Source organism: Hydra vulgaris, chromosome 10, assembly GCF_038396675.1.
Source record: "Hydra vulgaris chromosome 10, alternate assembly HydraT2T_AEP".
NCBI classification, from domain to species: domain Eukaryota; kingdom Metazoa; phylum Cnidaria; class Hydrozoa; order Anthoathecata; family Hydridae; genus Hydra; species Hydra vulgaris.
The window spans coordinates 33,077,501-33,097,810 of NC_088929.1; the positions used below are offsets into that span (position 1 = coordinate 33,077,501).

The 20,310-nt window shown below is 30.6% G+C and overlaps 1 protein-coding gene across 5 annotated transcripts in view; it reads right to left on the reverse strand.

Annotated features, from left to right (window-relative positions):
• The window catches only part of LOC100214127 (F-box/LRR-repeat protein 20), a 64,383-nt gene that overhangs the window by 10,369 nt on the left and 33,704 nt on the right, over positions 1-20,310 (reverse strand). For all 5 annotated transcript variants that reach the window (XM_065807839.1, XM_065807840.1, XM_065807842.1 and 2 more), the window contains 3 exons: positions 8,670-8,775; positions 8,417-8,504; positions 6,386-6,517 (listed from right to left, as the gene is read on the reverse strand). In XM_065807839.1, coding sequence (XP_065663911.1) covers positions 6,386-6,517; positions 8,417-8,504; positions 8,670-8,775 — 326 coding nt within the window. The remainder of the gene's footprint in view (positions 1-6,385; positions 6,518-8,416; positions 8,505-8,669; positions 8,776-20,310) is intronic.

The following is a 20,310-nucleotide window of genomic DNA, read 5'->3' on the forward strand; positions in this document are numbered from 1 at the left end:
CCACTTCTTCTGCATTGGGATGGAAAGCTCTTACCTGATATCACTGGTGGTCAAAAAAAAGTGGATAGAATTGCCATCCTTGTGACTGGTGGTGGGGTGGAAAAATTGCTGGGCATTTCAAAGATTGATCGAAGTACAGGTGAGCAACAGGCTGATGCTTGCATGAAGGCTCTTAAAGATTGGAAATTGGAAGAACTTGCTCAGGGCATGGTTTTTGACACTACTTCATCCATCACTGGGTTTAACATTCGTGCCTGCACAATAATAGAGCAGAATCTTGACCGTAATCTTATATGGATAGCATGCAGACTATGTCTTTGAAGTCATGCTTTCCACAATTTTCATGACTGCATTTGGAAGCAGTGGAGGACCTGAAGTTGGAATTTTTAACCATTTCCAGAAGCAATGGCCAGCAATCATCAAGGAGGTGCTCACTATAGAGAATGAAGAATTGTATAACTGTGATTTTTTTCTCAAACTCTGTGAAAAAATGGTAGTGTATTATGGTGAAGCAATTAAAGGTCAACAACCCAGGGATGATTACTTAGAACTCTTGAATTTGTGCCTTATTTTTCTTGGAGGATCAACTGCAACATCGAAGTTGAATGTAAAGTTTCAGGCACGAGGTGCAACACACAATGCACATTGGATGCCAAAAGCTATATACTGGTTGAAGATATATTTGTTTCAGAATCAATTTGTTATTACTGCAAAGGATAAGAAAGGAATAACAGACATAAGTCTTTTTATGGCATTTATATACGGACAGTTTTGGAATGAAGCTCCGTTAGCTGAATGAGCACCATTCAATGATGCTAAGCTTCTTCAACGAATTCAAGAATATCCAAATCGTACAATTGCAATTAATGCAGCAAAAGCTTTTCATCGCCATCTGTGGTATTTTTCTGAACATCTAATAGGATTGGCTTTCTTTTATTCTCGTGTCAACAACAACACCAAGAGAGACATGGCAAACAACCTGAAACAACAGCCAAAACAGAAATCTCTCAAAAGACTTGATGCTGCCACATTCAATTGTCACAGTACATTGTCTTCCTTTGTTACACAACGCACCACAGAACTTTTCGATCTAATTTTGAAGAATGGCAAAGAAAAAGCTGAATCATTTTTAATGAAAGAATCTTCAGAGTGGGAAATGGATTCAACATATTTTGAAATGAAGCACAAGGTTCATCAAATGAAGGTCGTAAATGATTGCGCGGAACGAGGCATAGCACTTATAACATCCTTCAACAATGGTGTTGCGAAAGATGAAAACCAAAAGCAGTTTCTTCTTTGATGGGTTGATCTTCACCGGAAGGAATTTCCATTTGCATCAAAGTCTACCCTGATGAAGATGACTGTTGAATGATGAAGATGATTGATCTATTATTGCCTAGTGTAATTACATAGTAGTACAGTACTATATTATTGTTTGTTAAACATTAAAAATCCACCACATAATAATTAGTAATTGATAATAAATAATTATAAAAATAAATTTTTTTTTTACTTTTTTATTCTCATTCCAAAATGTGACAAAACATTCCAAAATGTGACAAAACCCCTAAATATCATCCGATTTGATTCAAATTTTGAAAAATAATTACTATTGTCATATAGAACAAGGGCAAGCTTAAGGAAAACTAAAGTTTTGAACCTAAAAATTTTGCATCACCCTAATGTACATGTATATATTAGGATGCATCAAACGCCTCATACTTTCAAAAATTGGTCTGTCCAGATTTTTAAAACTTTCTATTGGTTCTAACAAGAAACTCTGTTAAAATTTTCATAGAATAAGATTTAAGGGGCCACCTTAAGTCTGAAATTTGCAATGAGACCCTAAACGCAAAAAAAAAAGAAAAAAAGTTTTTTAAATGTATGTCATGTTGGGTCTCAAAAGATTTTATAAAAAATTTCAAAATAATCTTTTTTTGTTGAAAATACCTTAAAAAAAAACTTTAACATGAAAACACAAACCATGAAAAAACAGGTTTTTTTAATTTTTAGTTAAAAAATGATAATTTTTATGCAATAAAACTTAAAATATTAATTCTTGTTTAAAATTTTTATTATTTTGAAATTTTTATAAAATTTCGCTTCTTTTGAGACCCAACATGACGCACATTTAAAAAACTTTTTTTTTTCTGTTTAGGATCTTGTTGCATAAAAATGCATAGTCTTACCCTAAATATAAATAAAAAATTACATTGGTTTAATTAACAACAAGGAAAGCATCTTGAACAATTTTATTTCTATAGGATTTTTAAAGAAAAGCATCTTGAACAAATTTATCAAGCTTTATTAATGATAAAACCAACAAGTATTAAATAAGAAAAAGTTTTTTCGGCTGGCATATTTTGTACCCAAATAAAGTCTAGTTTGGATGATAAATCATAAGATAGTTTATGTTTTGCAAGATCGTATTTGTTAACTTGGTAAAAAAATTAACAATAGCTAAAAAACACTGTGTTCATTCAAAATTTTAGTTTTAATACCGTTATCAGAAAAAATAGTTGCAATATTACCGGTATTAGTACGCACGCCATAGCTATATTAGATTTGTATATGTATATATTTTTACCCTTGCTTGGTTGTCTTTCATTTTTACCATAAAATGTAAACTTTATGCTTTTTTTAAAATTAATTCAGAAGACCAGAAAAAGTTGAGAAATTAAAAAAAAAAATTTTAATTGATAGATTGGGTGCCCAAACCAAAAACCTCAGTCGATATAGCGCACTCTTCGCATGTTCTACCTATTTGTATGTAAACAGTAAAAAAACAAAAATAAAAACAATCAGAATGTTTTTATTTTTATAAAAAAATAAAAAACATTTCAGTCTTTTAAGTTGCATTTTTGTAGTCTTTTAAAAAACGAATAAGTTTAATTAGTATCCTCAATTAAATTTAATGATTTTTGTACTTAATTCAAAATAAGTGTACTTAATTTTATCTCTTTTAAAGACAAAGAGTTAAGAGCTGTTTTTAATCAAAAACGATAAATACACAAATTGCAGACCTTAAACTTTTAGAGGTTGGCAAAATTTGACACTAAGGGATTACTATAAAACATAGAAAAAAGGTCGTTGATTTTTTATCAACCTCAAACTTTTATGTTGGCATTGCCAAACACTGATCCTTATTCCGAGGGCTGTATGTATATATTAATATATATATATATATATTTTTTAATTATACCTTTTTATTACAATTATTACTAAAGGAGGTATACACACTTGTCCGAAAATGAGAATAATTACGCCGAAAAGCACCGGAAAAACCTTATGGTGGGAACAATAAACACACCTTCCTGGTATGAAAAATCCAAAAATTGAAATCTTTAATGACCGTCCGAGAAAAAAAATTCACTTTGAAGTTTTTGGCATAGTCAAAAAAGTTGAAAAATGCTGGAAATGTAACATTTTTATCTTTGTAATAAAAAACATAAAAATAAGTCAGAAATTGTATGTTGACTGGTTTGAGAATCATAAAACAATTTTTGCTTTTCTGAACATTTTATTCTCAATAAATACAAGGTTATTTTTTCTTAATCAAAAAATAATGTAATCAAAAATTTCTTAACAGCACTTTCCACATATTAAATTCAAAAAACAAACAGTTCATTCCTTTAATTTTAATCAGAATTTTAAATTCAAAATGATGATTTTCTTTAAAAATTTCAACAGGTTTTCAAGAGGTGCCAATGCTTTCACAAGTTCTTGCTGTTAAAATCAACAAGACAATTTTGTAGGTTTCGCAAATATTCTGGATGGTCTATTGGCCTCTTGTATCTTTCCCAATGTGTTCTGAAGTTGTGATGCAATGCCTCTGTGACCTGCTCATGATTCCTTGACATGAAAGAAAATGGCGTGGACTTTAGGGGTCACACTAGCCTTTGGCAAATAAAGGAAGGAATTTTTGAACTGTGTGATTTTTTCAGCATAGTTACTCTGCAACTGATTTCCAAAACAAGAGGACACAACTGCATCAAACTTTGTGAGTGTATCAATCCATGGAAAAACTTGGAATGCTGAGTCTTCTTCAGCAAGTCTTTGAAGAAGATCAACATGTTTCAAAAGTTTTCGGCACTCATTGCCAGCAAACTGGCCTCCGTGAAATGACTAAAGCTTGATGTGAAGTGCTTTTGGCCATTCATCAGCTTTATCCCAGGTTTCTTACTGTGTTTTAAACAAATGGTTCACCACATCAAGTAAAAGATGAAGTTCCATGGGTGGGATCTTGTCAAGAACAAAAGTAGATTCATGCACATCTAAGAATGGATCATAAACAACATTTTGAAACTGCTTGGCATTCTTGTGGTCCAGACCTGAATCTTGAAATGAAGCAAAGCATTTTCTTATTGAGCCAAAAGTGCGGAGTTTTCCACATTGTGACAAGTTACGGTGATCCGCATCACACCAAGTACATGGATGAGAGCTGACATGGGATTGAAGCCTGCAAACAAGGTTTGCTAACTTCATGTCACAGGACAAAGAAAAATCTAATCCACTAGGACAAATTAAAGACAAGATGCTTTTGAGGTTATCATAATTTTCAGGAACATCCTCAGCAACTGCAACGAGAAGTTGGCACTTAACTCCACTGTCCCTGGGTGTTTGAAATAACACAGTCTTTTTGCCTGGTGGTGAAATGGATGGAAGTCTTGTTTCTTCTTCTTGAATGCCAATACTGACTTAAAGGAAACCCCTTTCACCATCGATGCCCAACTTCACCAAGTAGTCACCTTGAACATGACCTTGCAACAAGACATCATTCAGTAGCTTAGACAGATTTTTGCAGTGAACCACAAGTTGTTTTCTGGACTGCTGCTTGTCATTTGAAATGAATATGTATGTGTGTGAGAAGTGGTCTGCCAATTGCTTTCGAATGTCAAGAAACTTTTCTTTAAATCTTGGCTCAACAACTTTTGTATTTGTGACTTGGTTTAATGTAGATGCAAGTTTTTTGATGTTGCTGTTTGACAGCCCAGTGTTGTTTTGTATGCAGACAAGATCTTGAGCTCGTAGAAGTGGCACATTACCAAACAGTCTCTTGGGGTTTGAAGGACCATTAGGAAAGAAATTTGAAAAACACCAACTTGAGACACTTAAAAAGCAGTGGCCTTATTAAAATGAAAAACATTTATGTAGTTCTTTTACTGTTGAAGTATTAAGCAAAATTCCCTTTACCTGGAGTAATTGGCATGGGACGGCCTCCACCAAATTGCACAATTCTGACAGTTCCATGAGGTAAGGACTGTTTTGCTGAGATAACAGTCGATTTAATCTGTTCACTGGCTTTTGCATCCTTTGAAGCAAGTTCTTTAAGATTTTCTCTGAAGGTGTATTGATTGCACTGATGTGACACTCCTCTTACATCAAGTCTGAACATCTTCTTTGATTTTGTGAAGCTCCTGAAGATTCTGAATTGTCCATAAGGTGCTTTTGAAGTGCTTTCAAATGACCAATTCGAAAAATAGTGCAATCACAAGGCTAACCACGTGCCTCTGTTCTAACCAGAAATGACCACGTGTCTCTGGTCTAACCAGAAACCTGGTCTAATCTGTGAAATCATAAAGTTTTGGGAGAGCCACATATTCACCTTTGCACTTTTTTCCTAAAAAAACCTTGCAGGTATTGCATATTCCACTTGGAACTCATGAGTCAAAAAAGTCAAGTGTGAATGAAACTGATTTCTTGATTTGTTCAAAAAAAAAACTCAAAATTCTCGATTACATTTGTTCAAACATAGGAAACAAACTAATAACTGTAATAATAACAAAATGTTTTTAATACAATTTCTGACTTATTTTTATGATTTTTATTCCAAAGATACATATTGTACCATTTTGCAAACTTTTTGGACAATGCTGAAAACTTCAAATTGAATTTTTTTTTCTCGGACAGTTGTAAAAGATTTTAATTTTTGGATATTTCTTATCAGGAAGGTGTGCATATTGTTCCCACCAAAGGGTTTTTCCGGTGCTTTTCGGAGTAATTATTCTCATTTTCAAACAAGTGTGTATACAGACAACAGGGACACAAAAACCAAATTGATGATTCTGGTTGTCTGAACAGAAATCATCTAAGATAGAGATCTATTAAACAAAAAGATTTTAGTTTTTTTCTGAAAAAACTAAAATCTAAAAGATATTCAGTAGTCATAGTAAATTCACAGTAAACAAAAATAAATTGTACTAGCATAACAAATAAATATTAACATACCAAATAAATATTAACATAACAAATAAATATTAACATAACAAATAAATATTAACATAACATTAACATAACAAAAATGAAACTTTGTTTCATTATTTATATTTATTATTGAATTTATTTATTTAATAATGTGTATAGTATACAACACTAATATATTTACCCCCTAAAATAATTTCTATATCTTGACATCTTGCTTGGATTACTTCTTGAACAAGATAATCGTCAATTAGGTAGCAACTACTTAAGTCAAACAACATTAAATCTTGTAAATGAAGTAAGCATTTTGAAACTCCTATAACAAACAATATAATAATCTTTAATATTCTTTTTTTTATTTAAACTACATTAGTATCTTAAAAATGTTTTTCAATATTGTCTTTGTTTAACCAATATTCTGTAAGCACAAGATTCAACTTCCATTAAAGTAATGTTTTTAGAATATCTGTTTTCTTTTTTTGGAATCATTTTATGGTCTTATTATTTTATAGTTATTTTTGTTAATCTATCATTCTTCTTATAAAAGAATTATATAAATATTAGCAAATATAAATTAGCATTTTCTAAATTGTTAGGGAGCTACAATTATTTTTCACCCGATATCATTAGATACCTCTATTATAATTTTGTTTCTTAATTGATTTATTTCATTAGAATAATAGAAATATTAATGACTTTTTTATAATAAATATATGTTTGCCTGTTATTAGTTTTAGAGGAAAAATGGGTAAAAAACGTGATATAACTAATTTTCAAATAAAGCAGGTTAATAGACTGATCAGTGAAACATTTTCACAGCGTTGGGGAAATGTTTTCACATTGAATATTCCAGGAGGTGCAGTACAGAATGTCATCAGACTATCATCAATTTGTAAGAACTGCAACAGTAAATAAAAAATGAATGCATGCAAAAATTGATAGCTGAAAGCTGCTGTTGTTTGCAGTCCATATCCACCATCTGCTCATTTTGTAGGAGCCACAAGGATAAACCAGAAGGCTGGAGGGATGTCCAGCAAGAAAAGTAAATTTCATAAGGCTTGTGGTTCAGGGTTTTTAAATCACATATTGTAGGAAAGTACTTATTGAAAGACATTTTATAGGAAAGCATACCATCAAAAGTGTCAAACACCTGCAATCTGTAATGGCTACAGAGTATTACAAGTTTCTTGAGAATAAGATGCAGGTCCACATGAACATTAGCAACTCTGTTTTAGCAGGACTCGGCTCCATGTCACATAGTACATTTAGTAAAGAAGTGATTTGTAGACAATGGAATTGAACTTCTTGCTGACTAGCTTTCAAACTCACCTGACTTAATTGAGTACATAAATAAAAACTGCTGGAACTTTAGTTGCAAAGTTGCAGACCACCATTCAATAAGTAAAACTCATCTCAAAAATGGTCCAAAAAAAGAGACAAGTTTTAATTAATTGAATCTCAGTAGATTACTGTAAAAGCATTGTTTAGAAATATGGCGGCAAAAATTGAGGCGGTCCTCAAAAACAGAGAATATACCATTAAATTGACTATGGCAATTTTAGCAGCATTGATTGAATATGGCAATTTCAGCAGTAGCTGATGTTTTCTTAAGAAGAAAAAAAGAAAAAATTTCTAGTGTTTTGTGTTGCATCATTTTGACAAAAACATAAAATAATTACAATATTCATGGTAGATTTAATTTTATTGCAATTACTGTGTATGCATGGTAAATAAAGATAAAATAATTTAATTTCATTTTGTTTTCACTGATGTTCTCCATTAAAGTTAAAAAAAAATTTTTTATATAATATAATGTAATGAGCTATATTATATAATATAATGAATTGCTATTATCGTATTAATCAGTTAAGAAATCGTAATCAAAAGAACATAAAAAACAATTGCAAGAAAAAAAAAAGTAGCTTTATAAGCGTAATAAGCATGTGGCACTAATACCTTGGAGATATCACAAGAGCTTTAAATGGGGTTGATGGGTTCTCTTGGCTGACTTATTATTCACTTTAACAAAATTTAAGTTAAAATTAAGAAAATAAAAATAAAGAGTAAAAAAAAAAATTTGTATCTGACATAATTTAATCCTGAAAAATAAAAAATAAAAAAAGTATTTAATTAATATATTTGTATCTGACATGATTTCATCCTGAAAACTGTTAAAGTATATAAATTAAATAAGTTTAAAAAAATAAAAAATTACCATTGTTTGTAAGTTTAACGCAGCACCTAGCAAGTAATGTTTGAAGTTTGTGAATAAATGAAATACTTGAAATGCATGTATCGCATACCTAAAACAAGAACAATGAAATAAAATAAACAATAGTAATCTAAAACAAAAACATGCATGACATAAATTTATAATATAAATATAATATAAGCATTTTCTCATAAAAATTGAAGCTAAATTACTTAAATTGAAAGATAAATGACTTACAACAAGATGAATGACTTACATCATTAATATAGCTAATATTGAGCTCAACTAAACTGTCGTAGTAAGCAAGTGCATTTATACCAGCACATGTCAGATTGGGATGACATGATTCAATATTTAAAGATCTAGACATAAAAAAAAAATTAGCAAAAACTCAGTTAAACAGTGACATTAACATGTAACAACTAAAAATCTGAAAAAAATTAAAGATTCTATAACTTGTATAAATTAATAAAAATGATCAATTTTATTAATCTAAAAAGTATAATAACAAAAAAAGTTTAAATAGTAAAAAAAATAGTTTTAATAGTAAAAAGTAAAAAAAAAAGTACAAATAGTATATATATTCTAATAGTAAAATAAATAAAACTTTAAATTTTTCATTTCATAATGACTAACGGTATCCACTCTTATAAATATTGTGGCAGCTAGCCTACATACACATTTTATATAGATGTTCTTGATTGAAAATTGAATCCATTTTTTAAGTTTATCTAGATTTTTAACTTATCAGTTTTTATTGTACACTAATCTCATAAGTTTAGACCAAAAATCTTCAATTGAACATAATTCCGACACATTAGCAGGGTTATGTTCTTTTGGTTCAAACTTGATATTTTAGGAATTTAGATTTATTTAGTCTTGTACTTTATTTGATTAATGTAATAAAGCAAAATCATGTCAGAAAACGATATTATTTTTTGCTGGGTGATTCCTTTCGTCAAAAATGCTAGCAAGTAATTTTGGCTTGAATTTGACTATTCCTTTTAACTTTTCATGATTTTTTTGCGGAATTTTGCTATAAGAATATGTCCAGCATTTTTAGAAATATTGGTAATGCGCAAATAAAAGTACAATTCAGCGTCACTAATAACTTTTTTTTCTTTCAAAAAATCGAAATTAATCTACAGGGCTATTCCACGTTGTACAAAAAGTTTAATATAAATTTTAAATCCTAGAAAATAAAAAACTAAATGTATCATCCAAAAGTTAAAGGTTTGTAGTTTCTAAAAACATGTAACATGTAGAACTGGTTTTCGAAGAATTTTAGGATTTGATGCTTAAACTTTAAACAAAATTTTTTAGACTTCAAATTTAAATTAATTTTCTAGTAAATCATTTTGAAACCTTTTTTTTGAAACTTTTTAAAATTTCTATGTAGATTTGTCTCACGCAAAATATAGATGGGGCTTTTGCTTTTCAAATTGAAAATTTATTATAATAATTAAATAGTTTTTCATTGAAAAAGTTCTATTTGGTCTTCTTTAAGTTTGTCACGCTGTGACATGTCACGCCATGACACAAATAGTAACATTTTTCATTCTAGTGTAAGAATATTTATTCATTTTAAATAAATATTTATAAATTACTTGCTACTAAAATAGGGCAATAAATATCAATAGATATTTAAATTTAAATATTTTTAGTTTTTGTGTTATGCGTTTTAAGTTTATGTCACGTGGTGACAACACGGCGTGACATTTTTTAAAATTAAATTTTTTAAAGACTAATTTTTATAAAAATGTTACGCAAAAACATGTTGGTTTAACATTTGTAGTATTTTTATTGTTTTTTATTTGTGGATAAGTTTTGAAACCTCCTTTAATATAACTAACATTGCTTTTTTTAATTAAACTTGTAGGTGTACCTGTAAATATGTAGACATATTTTACTAACACCTTTGTTATTTAGTTTTTCTTAAATTTTGTCGCGCCATTGCTGAAGTTATTCAGAATGTTTATTGTTTATACAATTCTTATAAAAAGTAAACTTTCACAAACAAATTGTTTATTTCTTCGTTGAAAGTAATGAAAATGCCTCTGACACATGCTGAATGCCAGAGAAAGTATAGAGAAAGACAAATGCAAAAATTTGGTCCGGATTTTATAAAGAAAAATGACTTGATACGAAAAAAGGAAAAACGTTGAATTAGCACATTTAAAGGACAAGTTAAGAAAAAAAAAGAGTAGAGTTTCTTTATCTAAAATAACATCTAGCACCTCTCCTGCTTACAAATCATCTTGTACACTTGGTAAAGCTGTTAAAAAAGCAATACGTGCTCTTCCAACTTCTCCTCTTAAAAAAGCAACCGTTGTTAAACAACTTGCAATAGAGTTTAACAAAGATTTACCAGATATGCAACCAACACATAGACCTAATGCTCTTAATGATGAAAAGAAGCTATGCGTCATTAGTTTTTTTGAACAAGATGGTATATCCCGTCAGGCAACTGGAGTAAGAGATACGATTGTTTTAAGAAGTAATAAAGAAAAAAAGAAAATTCAAAAAAGGTATTTAACAATGAATATAAGAGAAACATATCATATATTTAAAAACAAACACACTGATTTTTCAATCAGTAAATCCAAGTTTGCTTTTTTGAGACCAGGCCATATACTTTTATCAAGCTTAATGCCTAGAAATGTTTGTTCATGTCAGAAACATAAAAACATTATCTTGTCACTCAAAGCATTACATTTCATCGATTTAAAAATTCCCCTTTATTCGCATGCTTTACCAAATACTTTAGTGTGTGACGAGAAAAATGATAAGTGTTGGAATAATCTTTGTGAAGCTTGTAAGAAAGGTAAGTTATTTCTCAAAACATACCAATTAGATGAAAAAAACCACGATAAAAAAATTACCAGGTACCTTTGGGAGAAAGTTACGCAACTTAATGGAACTAAGTACCTCGAAAAAGCAATAAAAAAAGACAAAGCCATAATTTTGTATAACAATGTTTGCAAAATGCTCACCTAATTTCTTTTGCATTATTTTATAAAAGGAAAACAATCAATGAGTTATGAAAGCCAAAAAAAAGTTTTAAAAAGCAATCTTGATTCAGTTTTGTTACAAGTTGACTTTGCAGAAGACTTCTCAACTTTCTGGCAGGATAAAGTTCAGTCAGCACATTGAAACAAAAAAAAAGTAACATTATTTACTGCTGTTAGCTGGCATGGTGACTCTTGTAAATCTGCCGTTATTATTTCTGATGATTTGAACCATTCAAAAGTTCAGTTATTTATTTTATTGACTTGTTAATAACTAACCTTATTAGAAAGGATGTAAAATACTTGCAAGTTTGGTCTGATGGTCCTAGCAGTCAATTTAAAAATCGTTACATAGTAGCTTCAATTCCATGGCTTGAAAGCAAGCACAAAATTAAAATTTTCTGGAATTACTTTGCAACCTCTCATGGTAAAGGACCATGCGATGGTATAGGAGCAACCATAAAAAGATTAGCAACACAAAAAAATGTGTGAAGAGAAGCTCTGATTAATCACGCTACAGCATTTTATAAAGCCGTCAGAGATGAAAGTCAAGTAAACGTTTTCATGGTTGCTGCTGAAAAAATTAAAACTGCTTTTGATGGTACAGAACTTGGAAACATCATTAATAATGCTTGTAAAACGCCTGGAATATTTAGTGCCCATTGCTTAAAACAGTTTAATGATAAAATAGAAATGAAACCTTATTCAAGTGCATCATACTTATTTAACTAGATAAAATTTAATAAAAAAACGTAGTTGAATTTTACAAGACATTTTTTTAAAATTATTGTAAATAAACTGTTTTGTTAAACGTTATTGTTATACCAATCTTATAAAAATCCGAATAAATTGGTTTCTTTTGTTTCAACTGTCTTTTTGATGATGTCTTAATATTCAAAGATTTTGTACTGGTCACACCGTGACGTCACGGTGTGACTTAAACTCTGTTGATATATTTATGTGGTGTCTCCATTTAAATTTATAAAAAATTTAAAAAATGTTATGAAACTATTATAACACCTTTTAAGTATCCCAGGCATAACAAAAAAATATTTCAAAATATCCACAAGAGCTGAACTACTGTCATTTCTTCTAATGACGGAAAATACTAGATAATATTTCTTTCTAATATTTAGGTATACTCATTAAAAGTCTATAAAATATTAAAACTAAATAATTTTGTTTTTAGAAACTGTAATGTATATGAAAATTTTTTAGTATCTTTAATTTTTAAATTTTTAATTTTAAATGCGCTAAATCTGATGTTTTTTCCAAAAAAAAAAGTCAAATGTCACGCCGTGACAACGTGGAATAGCCCTACAGCTATTCAAACAATTTACTGATTTTTGCAGCTATTTTTTTTTTCAGTTTTTTATTGACAATTTTGCATGTGTAATACATTTTTGCATATATACTATTGTGATAAATTAAACATTTAGCAAAAACCATGCTGTAATATCATCTTTTTGATCAATCCAGTTTTTAAAACCCTTTATCTGATAACATCTTTTTTGCTTTGCAACCACTATCCAAATTTTCTTTTTTTTTTTCTTCTTTTTTTTAGTATATTATACATAGTTGCTTTTTGATATTTTTTACAATGAAGCTTTTATTCTCATCTGGATGGAAATCCAAAAATGAGTTTACTCATTTGCAAAGGGAATCTTTGTGTTGTAGGTATTATTACTTGAGCATTATTTTTAAAATTTTTTATTAATACATATTAGTAATAAAATTTGTAACAAAATAGAAGTGATTGCAAGTATATTAAATTATTCATCTACACTTTTATAGTTATAAAAATTTTAGATTTTTAGTTATGGGTTTATTCTTTTAGTTATGGTTATGGGGTCATCTATTTAAATTTTAGTTTAAAAAAACAAAAAGCATGCTTTTTGTTTTTTGAACATTTTAATCTTCTTTTGTTATACATTCATAATTCATCAAAATTAGAAAAAATAAAACTATTACATAAGGATTCACTATTTGGCCACAAATACTTTTAGGTTGGCAGTCAGGTTAGGATTACCAAATGCTGACCTTAATTCTGAGGACTTATACATACATGTATATATATATATATATATATATATATATATATATATATATATATATATATATATATATATATATATATTTATATATATATATATATATATAAATTATGTACATATATATATATACATATATATTGTTACACGGTAACTTTATTTTAAATATTTATTTATATATATAGATCATAAACCATTAGTCTGAACTCGATATTGTTTCTTTAACATATATAATTTTATTACAACATATAATAAACTGTGACAACAGGTTCGTTCCTTCTGCGTCACCAAACAACTTCCTCTCTCTCTCTCTTCCACTTACTCACTCTCTGACTGTCTTTGATTCTCTCCGACTATCTCTGATTCTCTCCGACTATATCTCACTCTGTCACTCTACTGTTTTATATGTTTCGAGGACGCTAGACGCGTCTCAGTTCGTACACAAGTTGTTTATTAACTATCGTTTCTTGGCGTTTTGTTGAGTGAATTGTTTGTTTATAACTTCTTTTTGTGCACGCTTGAGTGAGTATGGTTATTATCTATACGCTTGAGTGGCTAAGGTTGTTACCTTCGTAACATTACTTACGGGGAAAGGATAAAGTCCGTCCTCGGACTCAGAAAAAAAAATTATTGCTAAACGGCATCATTGCAAAACAGCAACATAAAACATCATCACAAAAGTCATTGCTAAACAGCATCATTGCGAAACAGCAACATAAAAACAGCATCTTTGCAAAACAGCAACATAAAACATCATCATAAAAATCATTGCTAAACAGCATCATTGCGAAACAGCAACATAAAAATATCATCATAAAAATCATTGCTAAACAGCATCCTTGCGAAACAGCAACATAAAAACAGCATCATTGCGAAACAGCAACATAAAACATCATCATAAAAATCATTGCTAAACAGCAACATAAAAACATCATCATAAAAATAATTGCTAAACAGCAACATAAAAACAGCATCATTAAAAATCATTGCTAAACAGCATCATTGCAAAACAGCAACATAAAAACACCATCATTGCGAAACAGCAACATAAAACATTATCATAAAAATCATTGCAAAACAGCAAAATAAAAAAAAAACTCATTGCTAAACAGCATCATTGCGAAAAAGCAAAATAAAAATAAAAACTCATTGCTAAACAGCATCATTACGAAACTATGTCATTGCAAAACAGCAACATTATGCACATCATCAACTTAGAAATTCATTGTAATAAACTACAGGAAACATCTTGTCCGTAGGAAACTCGTGATGGTTGGGGCGTCTCAAATCCCATCCAGGACTCTTGTTCAAAGATCCTGCCATTACCGTAGACTAATATTTCTACTTTGTCGTATCAACCTTACATATTGGACATTTGCATCCATGTGAGGGGTGTTTGTTCTTTCTTGGGGTTGTTGATTGAAAAAGTTGGTACGGCATGTGGGGGTGACTTTTCCAGCGTAGCAATGGTAAAGTTGGATAGTCGTGCTTTGTGGACGATAGACATATACATCGGCTATAAATGTTTTAACAGAGTTATTAAGTGAATGCATGTTGTGCGAACACGTGTCAATTGTGGGTAATTGATAGACTCCAATTGGGTGTACTTTAGTACAATCATACACTTCGCCAATATAAATACCCGTAATAAATGTTAGTAGAAAGACCAGACACCATAGTATAAAAGGTACTTTCCATAACTCTCTTATTTTGAGGGTTACACTAGGCATAACGATTTACGATTGTTTTGGGTTTTCCTCCATTGTAGGTGTCGACGTGTTGTGATTAGAGCTAATATAGACAAACATTATTTGATTTTTTTTTTATCGAGGTATCTCTTTATCATTTGGGAATCAAAAATATTTTCTTCTGGCTCCCAAGTATTTTGGTCGGCGAGATAACCTTCCCATTTGACTAGTTATTGGGTTTTTCCTCTTCTTGTTCTTTTGTCGAGAATTTCTTCCATTCTATATACATCGGGGCCAATTCCGTGAGTTTGTTCTGAAGGTGGTTTATTTTCTGGAGCGCTTGTATTTTCTTCATGTGTTTCTTTGATAGTTTCCTCCAAGTTAAATTCGTCACTTGTTTCTGTAGCCTCCATAAGAACTTCGGTGTCTAGAGTTATCTCTGTTGTTGGTTTTTCTTTGAAAAGACAAACCTCTGGTATAGTGGGGCAATCTTCATCAGTTCCTAGAGTGTGCGCTAAGGTCATGATAGCTTCACACTTTCGTATCGCTTTGATTTCCTTCAAGGCACATACTGTGGTCATAACCATAGGGTGTTCACAGCGGTGGTTGGGCAGCTGGAATAGTATAGGTTTATCTTGATTAATAAGTGTATCGAATATCGGTGTCGAATTCTCTTGTTTTCGAGGTTTCTTGTTGGAATCAACATTCTTGGGTCGACAGTTAAGCGTACTTGCGTTTAACCAAGTCTCAAAAACAGACGCCGGTTTGCTAGCAACTGTATTATTTTGTGTGTGAAGGTGACATAGGGTGTTGCCCGTGATTCTACTATGATTAAATTTGTTGGTAATTCGTTCTCGTATCATTGGTACACTCAAATTTTCTCCAATTTTAACCAGATGATTTCCACAGTCTAATCTGATCTTAAATTGGCTCATAAAGTCGTATCCTAAAATAACCGGATGGGTTAAGTTTTTAGCAATTAGCATTTCATGCTCAAATACATTGCTTCCGATAGTGATCTTTCCAACAACTTGGAGTGAAGCTCCATTAGCCATTTTCAGCGTACCACGTTGAGTTTTAGGTTTATCAACCTGATTTTTAATACTTTTAAAGAGGGTTTCATCCAAAATACTACATTTAGCACCAGTGTCCATAATAATAAGTAATCTAAAATCGAAAACTTTACCCCAGATTTCAGGACCAGGTTTCTCATCAGGATCTGAATCGAGTGTGTTGGCGTGTCTTTGGGGTGTAGGGTTACCTGAATACAAGTTATTCCTTGGAATATTATTCGATGACGTCGAGGGCGGGATATTAGGGTTCCAGCGATTGGGTTGCGGCGATATCTGTTGGTAATGAGTTTGCTTTGGGTAATGGGACATGTTCTCGGAGCATGATCTTTGGGTGTGTCTTACTCTTAGGCATCGATTACATATAACCTGACCGTCACTTGTACGTAGATTACGTCCGTTTGGACGAAATTTTTCATGTGATGTAAGAAGGTTTTTGTTTCGCTTTAGCGGTTCTACTTCTTTTTGTAATTCCACAATTCGATAGTTAAAGTCAGGGGATTCCCGGTAGGTAGCAGCTACAATAGATTGTTTATGAGGATTCAAGAGTGCATCCAACTTAGCCTCTAACCGGGAGATGGTTGAGTCTAATGTAACTGTGTCTTGTAATTTAGCGAACGCTACTGCAAATTGATAGTTAACTGGTTGTTTAAGTTTTAACGCATCTCGTAGATTTGGCTTTAAGCCTTTGATAAATAAGTTTAGTTTTGTTTCTCCGTCTATACCGAGTTGTTGACTCAGCTTATCTAAAGTATTAATGTAGGATGTGAGGTCGGTATCCTGCGTCAAGCTGAAGAGTTCCATTTTTTGATTCCACGCAATGTTTGCGTTGTCATAATATTGCCGGAACTGTTCTTGGGGTTGTTGGAAATCGTTTCTAATGTGAGCGGGAAGGGTTTCATAAAAAACTAAGGCACTTCCCTCTAAATATAAGGGGAACGAAGTTAATTTTCTTACGTCTGTCCATTGGTTATGAAGTGCAATGGGACGGAAACTGGCTAGCCACTCTGTGATGTCTTTCCGTTCCTTTAAATGGTTTAGGCTTGCTTAAATGGTTAGGTTTCTTGAATGGGTCTTGTTACTAAGCGTTCAATGATTTGTTCTAGAGATATCTTGTTTTTTCCAGGACTATTTGTTGGAGAGCGGCTATCGTCTTGTTTAAATGGGTTGGTTTCGGGTATGTCTAACGCGTGATTTGAGTCAGAGCAGGAATCACTGAGAGAGTTGTGAATGTTGTTGGCGGTATCGGAACAAGGATTAGGTTCGGTGAACGGGCAGATTTTTCCCGATCGTAGGCGACTCATACGTAAATATCAATGTTGAATTTCAATACTACATCTAGTTCATATACTAATTGCAGGTTTTCGTCTAATGTATTTAAAGTTGAACTATCGAATGTCAATCTTTACTTACAGTGCTGAATCGGTCGGTCCAAGCAGAGATGAAATCCACTTGAATCCGGGCAGTGCCTCCAAAATGTTACATGGTAACTTTATTTTAAATATTTATTTATATATATAGATCATAAACCATTAGTCTGAACTCGATATTGTTTCTTTAACATATATAATATTATTACAACATATAATAAACTAATACAACAGGTTCGTTCCTTTTGCGCCACCAAACAAATTCCTCTCTCTCTCTTCCACTTCCACTCACTCTCTGACTGTCTCTGATTCTCTCCGACTATCTCTGATTCTCTCCGACTATATCTCACTCTGTCACTCTATATGTTTCGAGGACGCTAGACGCGTCTCAGTTCGTACACAAGTTGTTTATTAACTATCGCTTCTTGGCGTTTTGTTGAGTGAATTGTTTGCTTATAACTTTTTTTTGTGCACGCTTGAGTGAGTATGGTTATTATCTATACGCTTGAGTGGCTAAGGTTGTTACCTTCGTAACAATATATATGTATATATATTGTAACAATATATATGTGTATATATGTGACAATATATATGTGTATATATGTGTATATATGTGTATATATATATATATATATATATATATATATATATATATATATATATATATATATATATATATATATATATATATATATATATATATATATATATATATATATATGGGCAATTTCATGGTAGAAAATGAAAAGGTAGTCAAATTTTATTCTCTTTTTTGTCAACTTTTAGCATATGAATGGATGAAAACATATGAATTGACACATGAAAGTTTATCTAAAATATCTTTAGTACTAAAAATTATTTTTTAAAGCCATTTTTATGCTTCCAAAAGTTATGGTTTTACTTATTGTCGCTTCATAAAAAAATTATCATTGTAAAATGTTATTTTAACCATGAATTTATTTGTGTAATCTGAATTAATTTAGTGTGAAAATGGAGCTAACATGTTCAATTTGTTGCTGGTCAGGTTTTAAACTTTAAAAAATATATATATTTCAAAAAAATATCAAAAGAATTTTTGGAATTTTCATGTAAGTTAACAAAAACATGATGCAGTTTTGGTTTTTTCTAAAATTTTGTTAAAAAACTTAAATTTTTTAATAATATATGTGAAAGAATAAAATATTAAATGTTACGTTTTTACATTTAAAGTTTTGAATAACGATGCTTAATTACTGTACATTTTAATTTTAAATTTGTGCAACATAAATTTAAAATTACATGCATTTACTAAAGTTCTGGCGCTTTTTCCTAAAGTTTTTGTTGCATACAAAATGAACAATTACATTTTTATGTAATTTGTATTGGATTAATATTTTTGTTTTAGTAAACAAATTGTTTGTAAATGCAACTAAGGGGGTCGTCCATAAAGTACAACACCCATATTTATCAATTTTTAACCTCTTCCCTCCTGTCACAAACGATCACATATTCCTTCACCCTCTCTCCCTCATAAACTATGATAGCAGTTTTTTTGCAACTACAACTATTGAATATGATTTCGACATTCTTGTCTCAAAAGTCAAAGTACAAGTGGAAAAGCAGCATCCATAGCCAATCGCATTTTAGGAAGACTCAAAAATGTTTTTGGCTGCAGAAACTTAACTTTATGATGCACACTTTATATAACATATGTATGGCCACATCTTGAACTTGCCATTTAAGCTTGGTTCCTGTACTGTAATGCAGACATTACTTGTATCATCAAGATAATATCACATATTAGCCATATGAAAAAAAAAACGTCTGCTAACATTTGGACTTACCTGCCTAAAAGAACACTGCTTACGAGGAACCATAATCCAGCGTTCAAGATACTCAAAAACATCGACAAAAAATTTTTTTTATCTCACATTACAAACTGATTGGGTACAGTAGGGTGTCCCAAAAAACAACATTTTTGAAAAATATATGCAGAGACCCCCTTAATGTGTTCTATCTAATACAAAAACACTAGATTTAAATTTTTTTTAAATAAAAAATATTTTAAGGGGTCCCTCAAGACCCTCAAATATTTAATGGGTCCCAAAAAAAAATGTTGTTTTTTGGGACACCCTAGGGTACAGTGTATACAATTTGTGCAACCATGACAAGCAGCTCCAATATCAGTTTATAAGAGGATGCAAATAGAGATCTAACTATTTCACATACAGAGTTGCAGTGCATTAGAATTCTCTTACACAACACAGAGTGGATACCCTAACACTAAATGCATTTAAAGATCAAATTTTGAAGTAAAATCTGTTTAATCACCATAAAGACTCCTGGAAAAGTCTCTTCATCAAATTAATAAATCAACATTAATATTTATATATTTTTAGCATTAATAATGCATTATTGTGGTATTAATTGTTGATGCACTTATATTATCTTGGTCACCGAATATATCAAACTCAAACTCATATATAAATAAATATAAATATAAATATAAATATATATATACATATATATATATATATATATATATATATATATATATATATATATATATATATATATATATATATATATATATATATATATATATATATATATATTCTGCGAGAGTGGCGGTTGTAACATTTAAAACTCTTTAAGCTATTAAAAATGAACTGAAAATGACGGGAAACTTTCCAGAAATGTGAAATACTATCATATAATTTAATATGTAAAA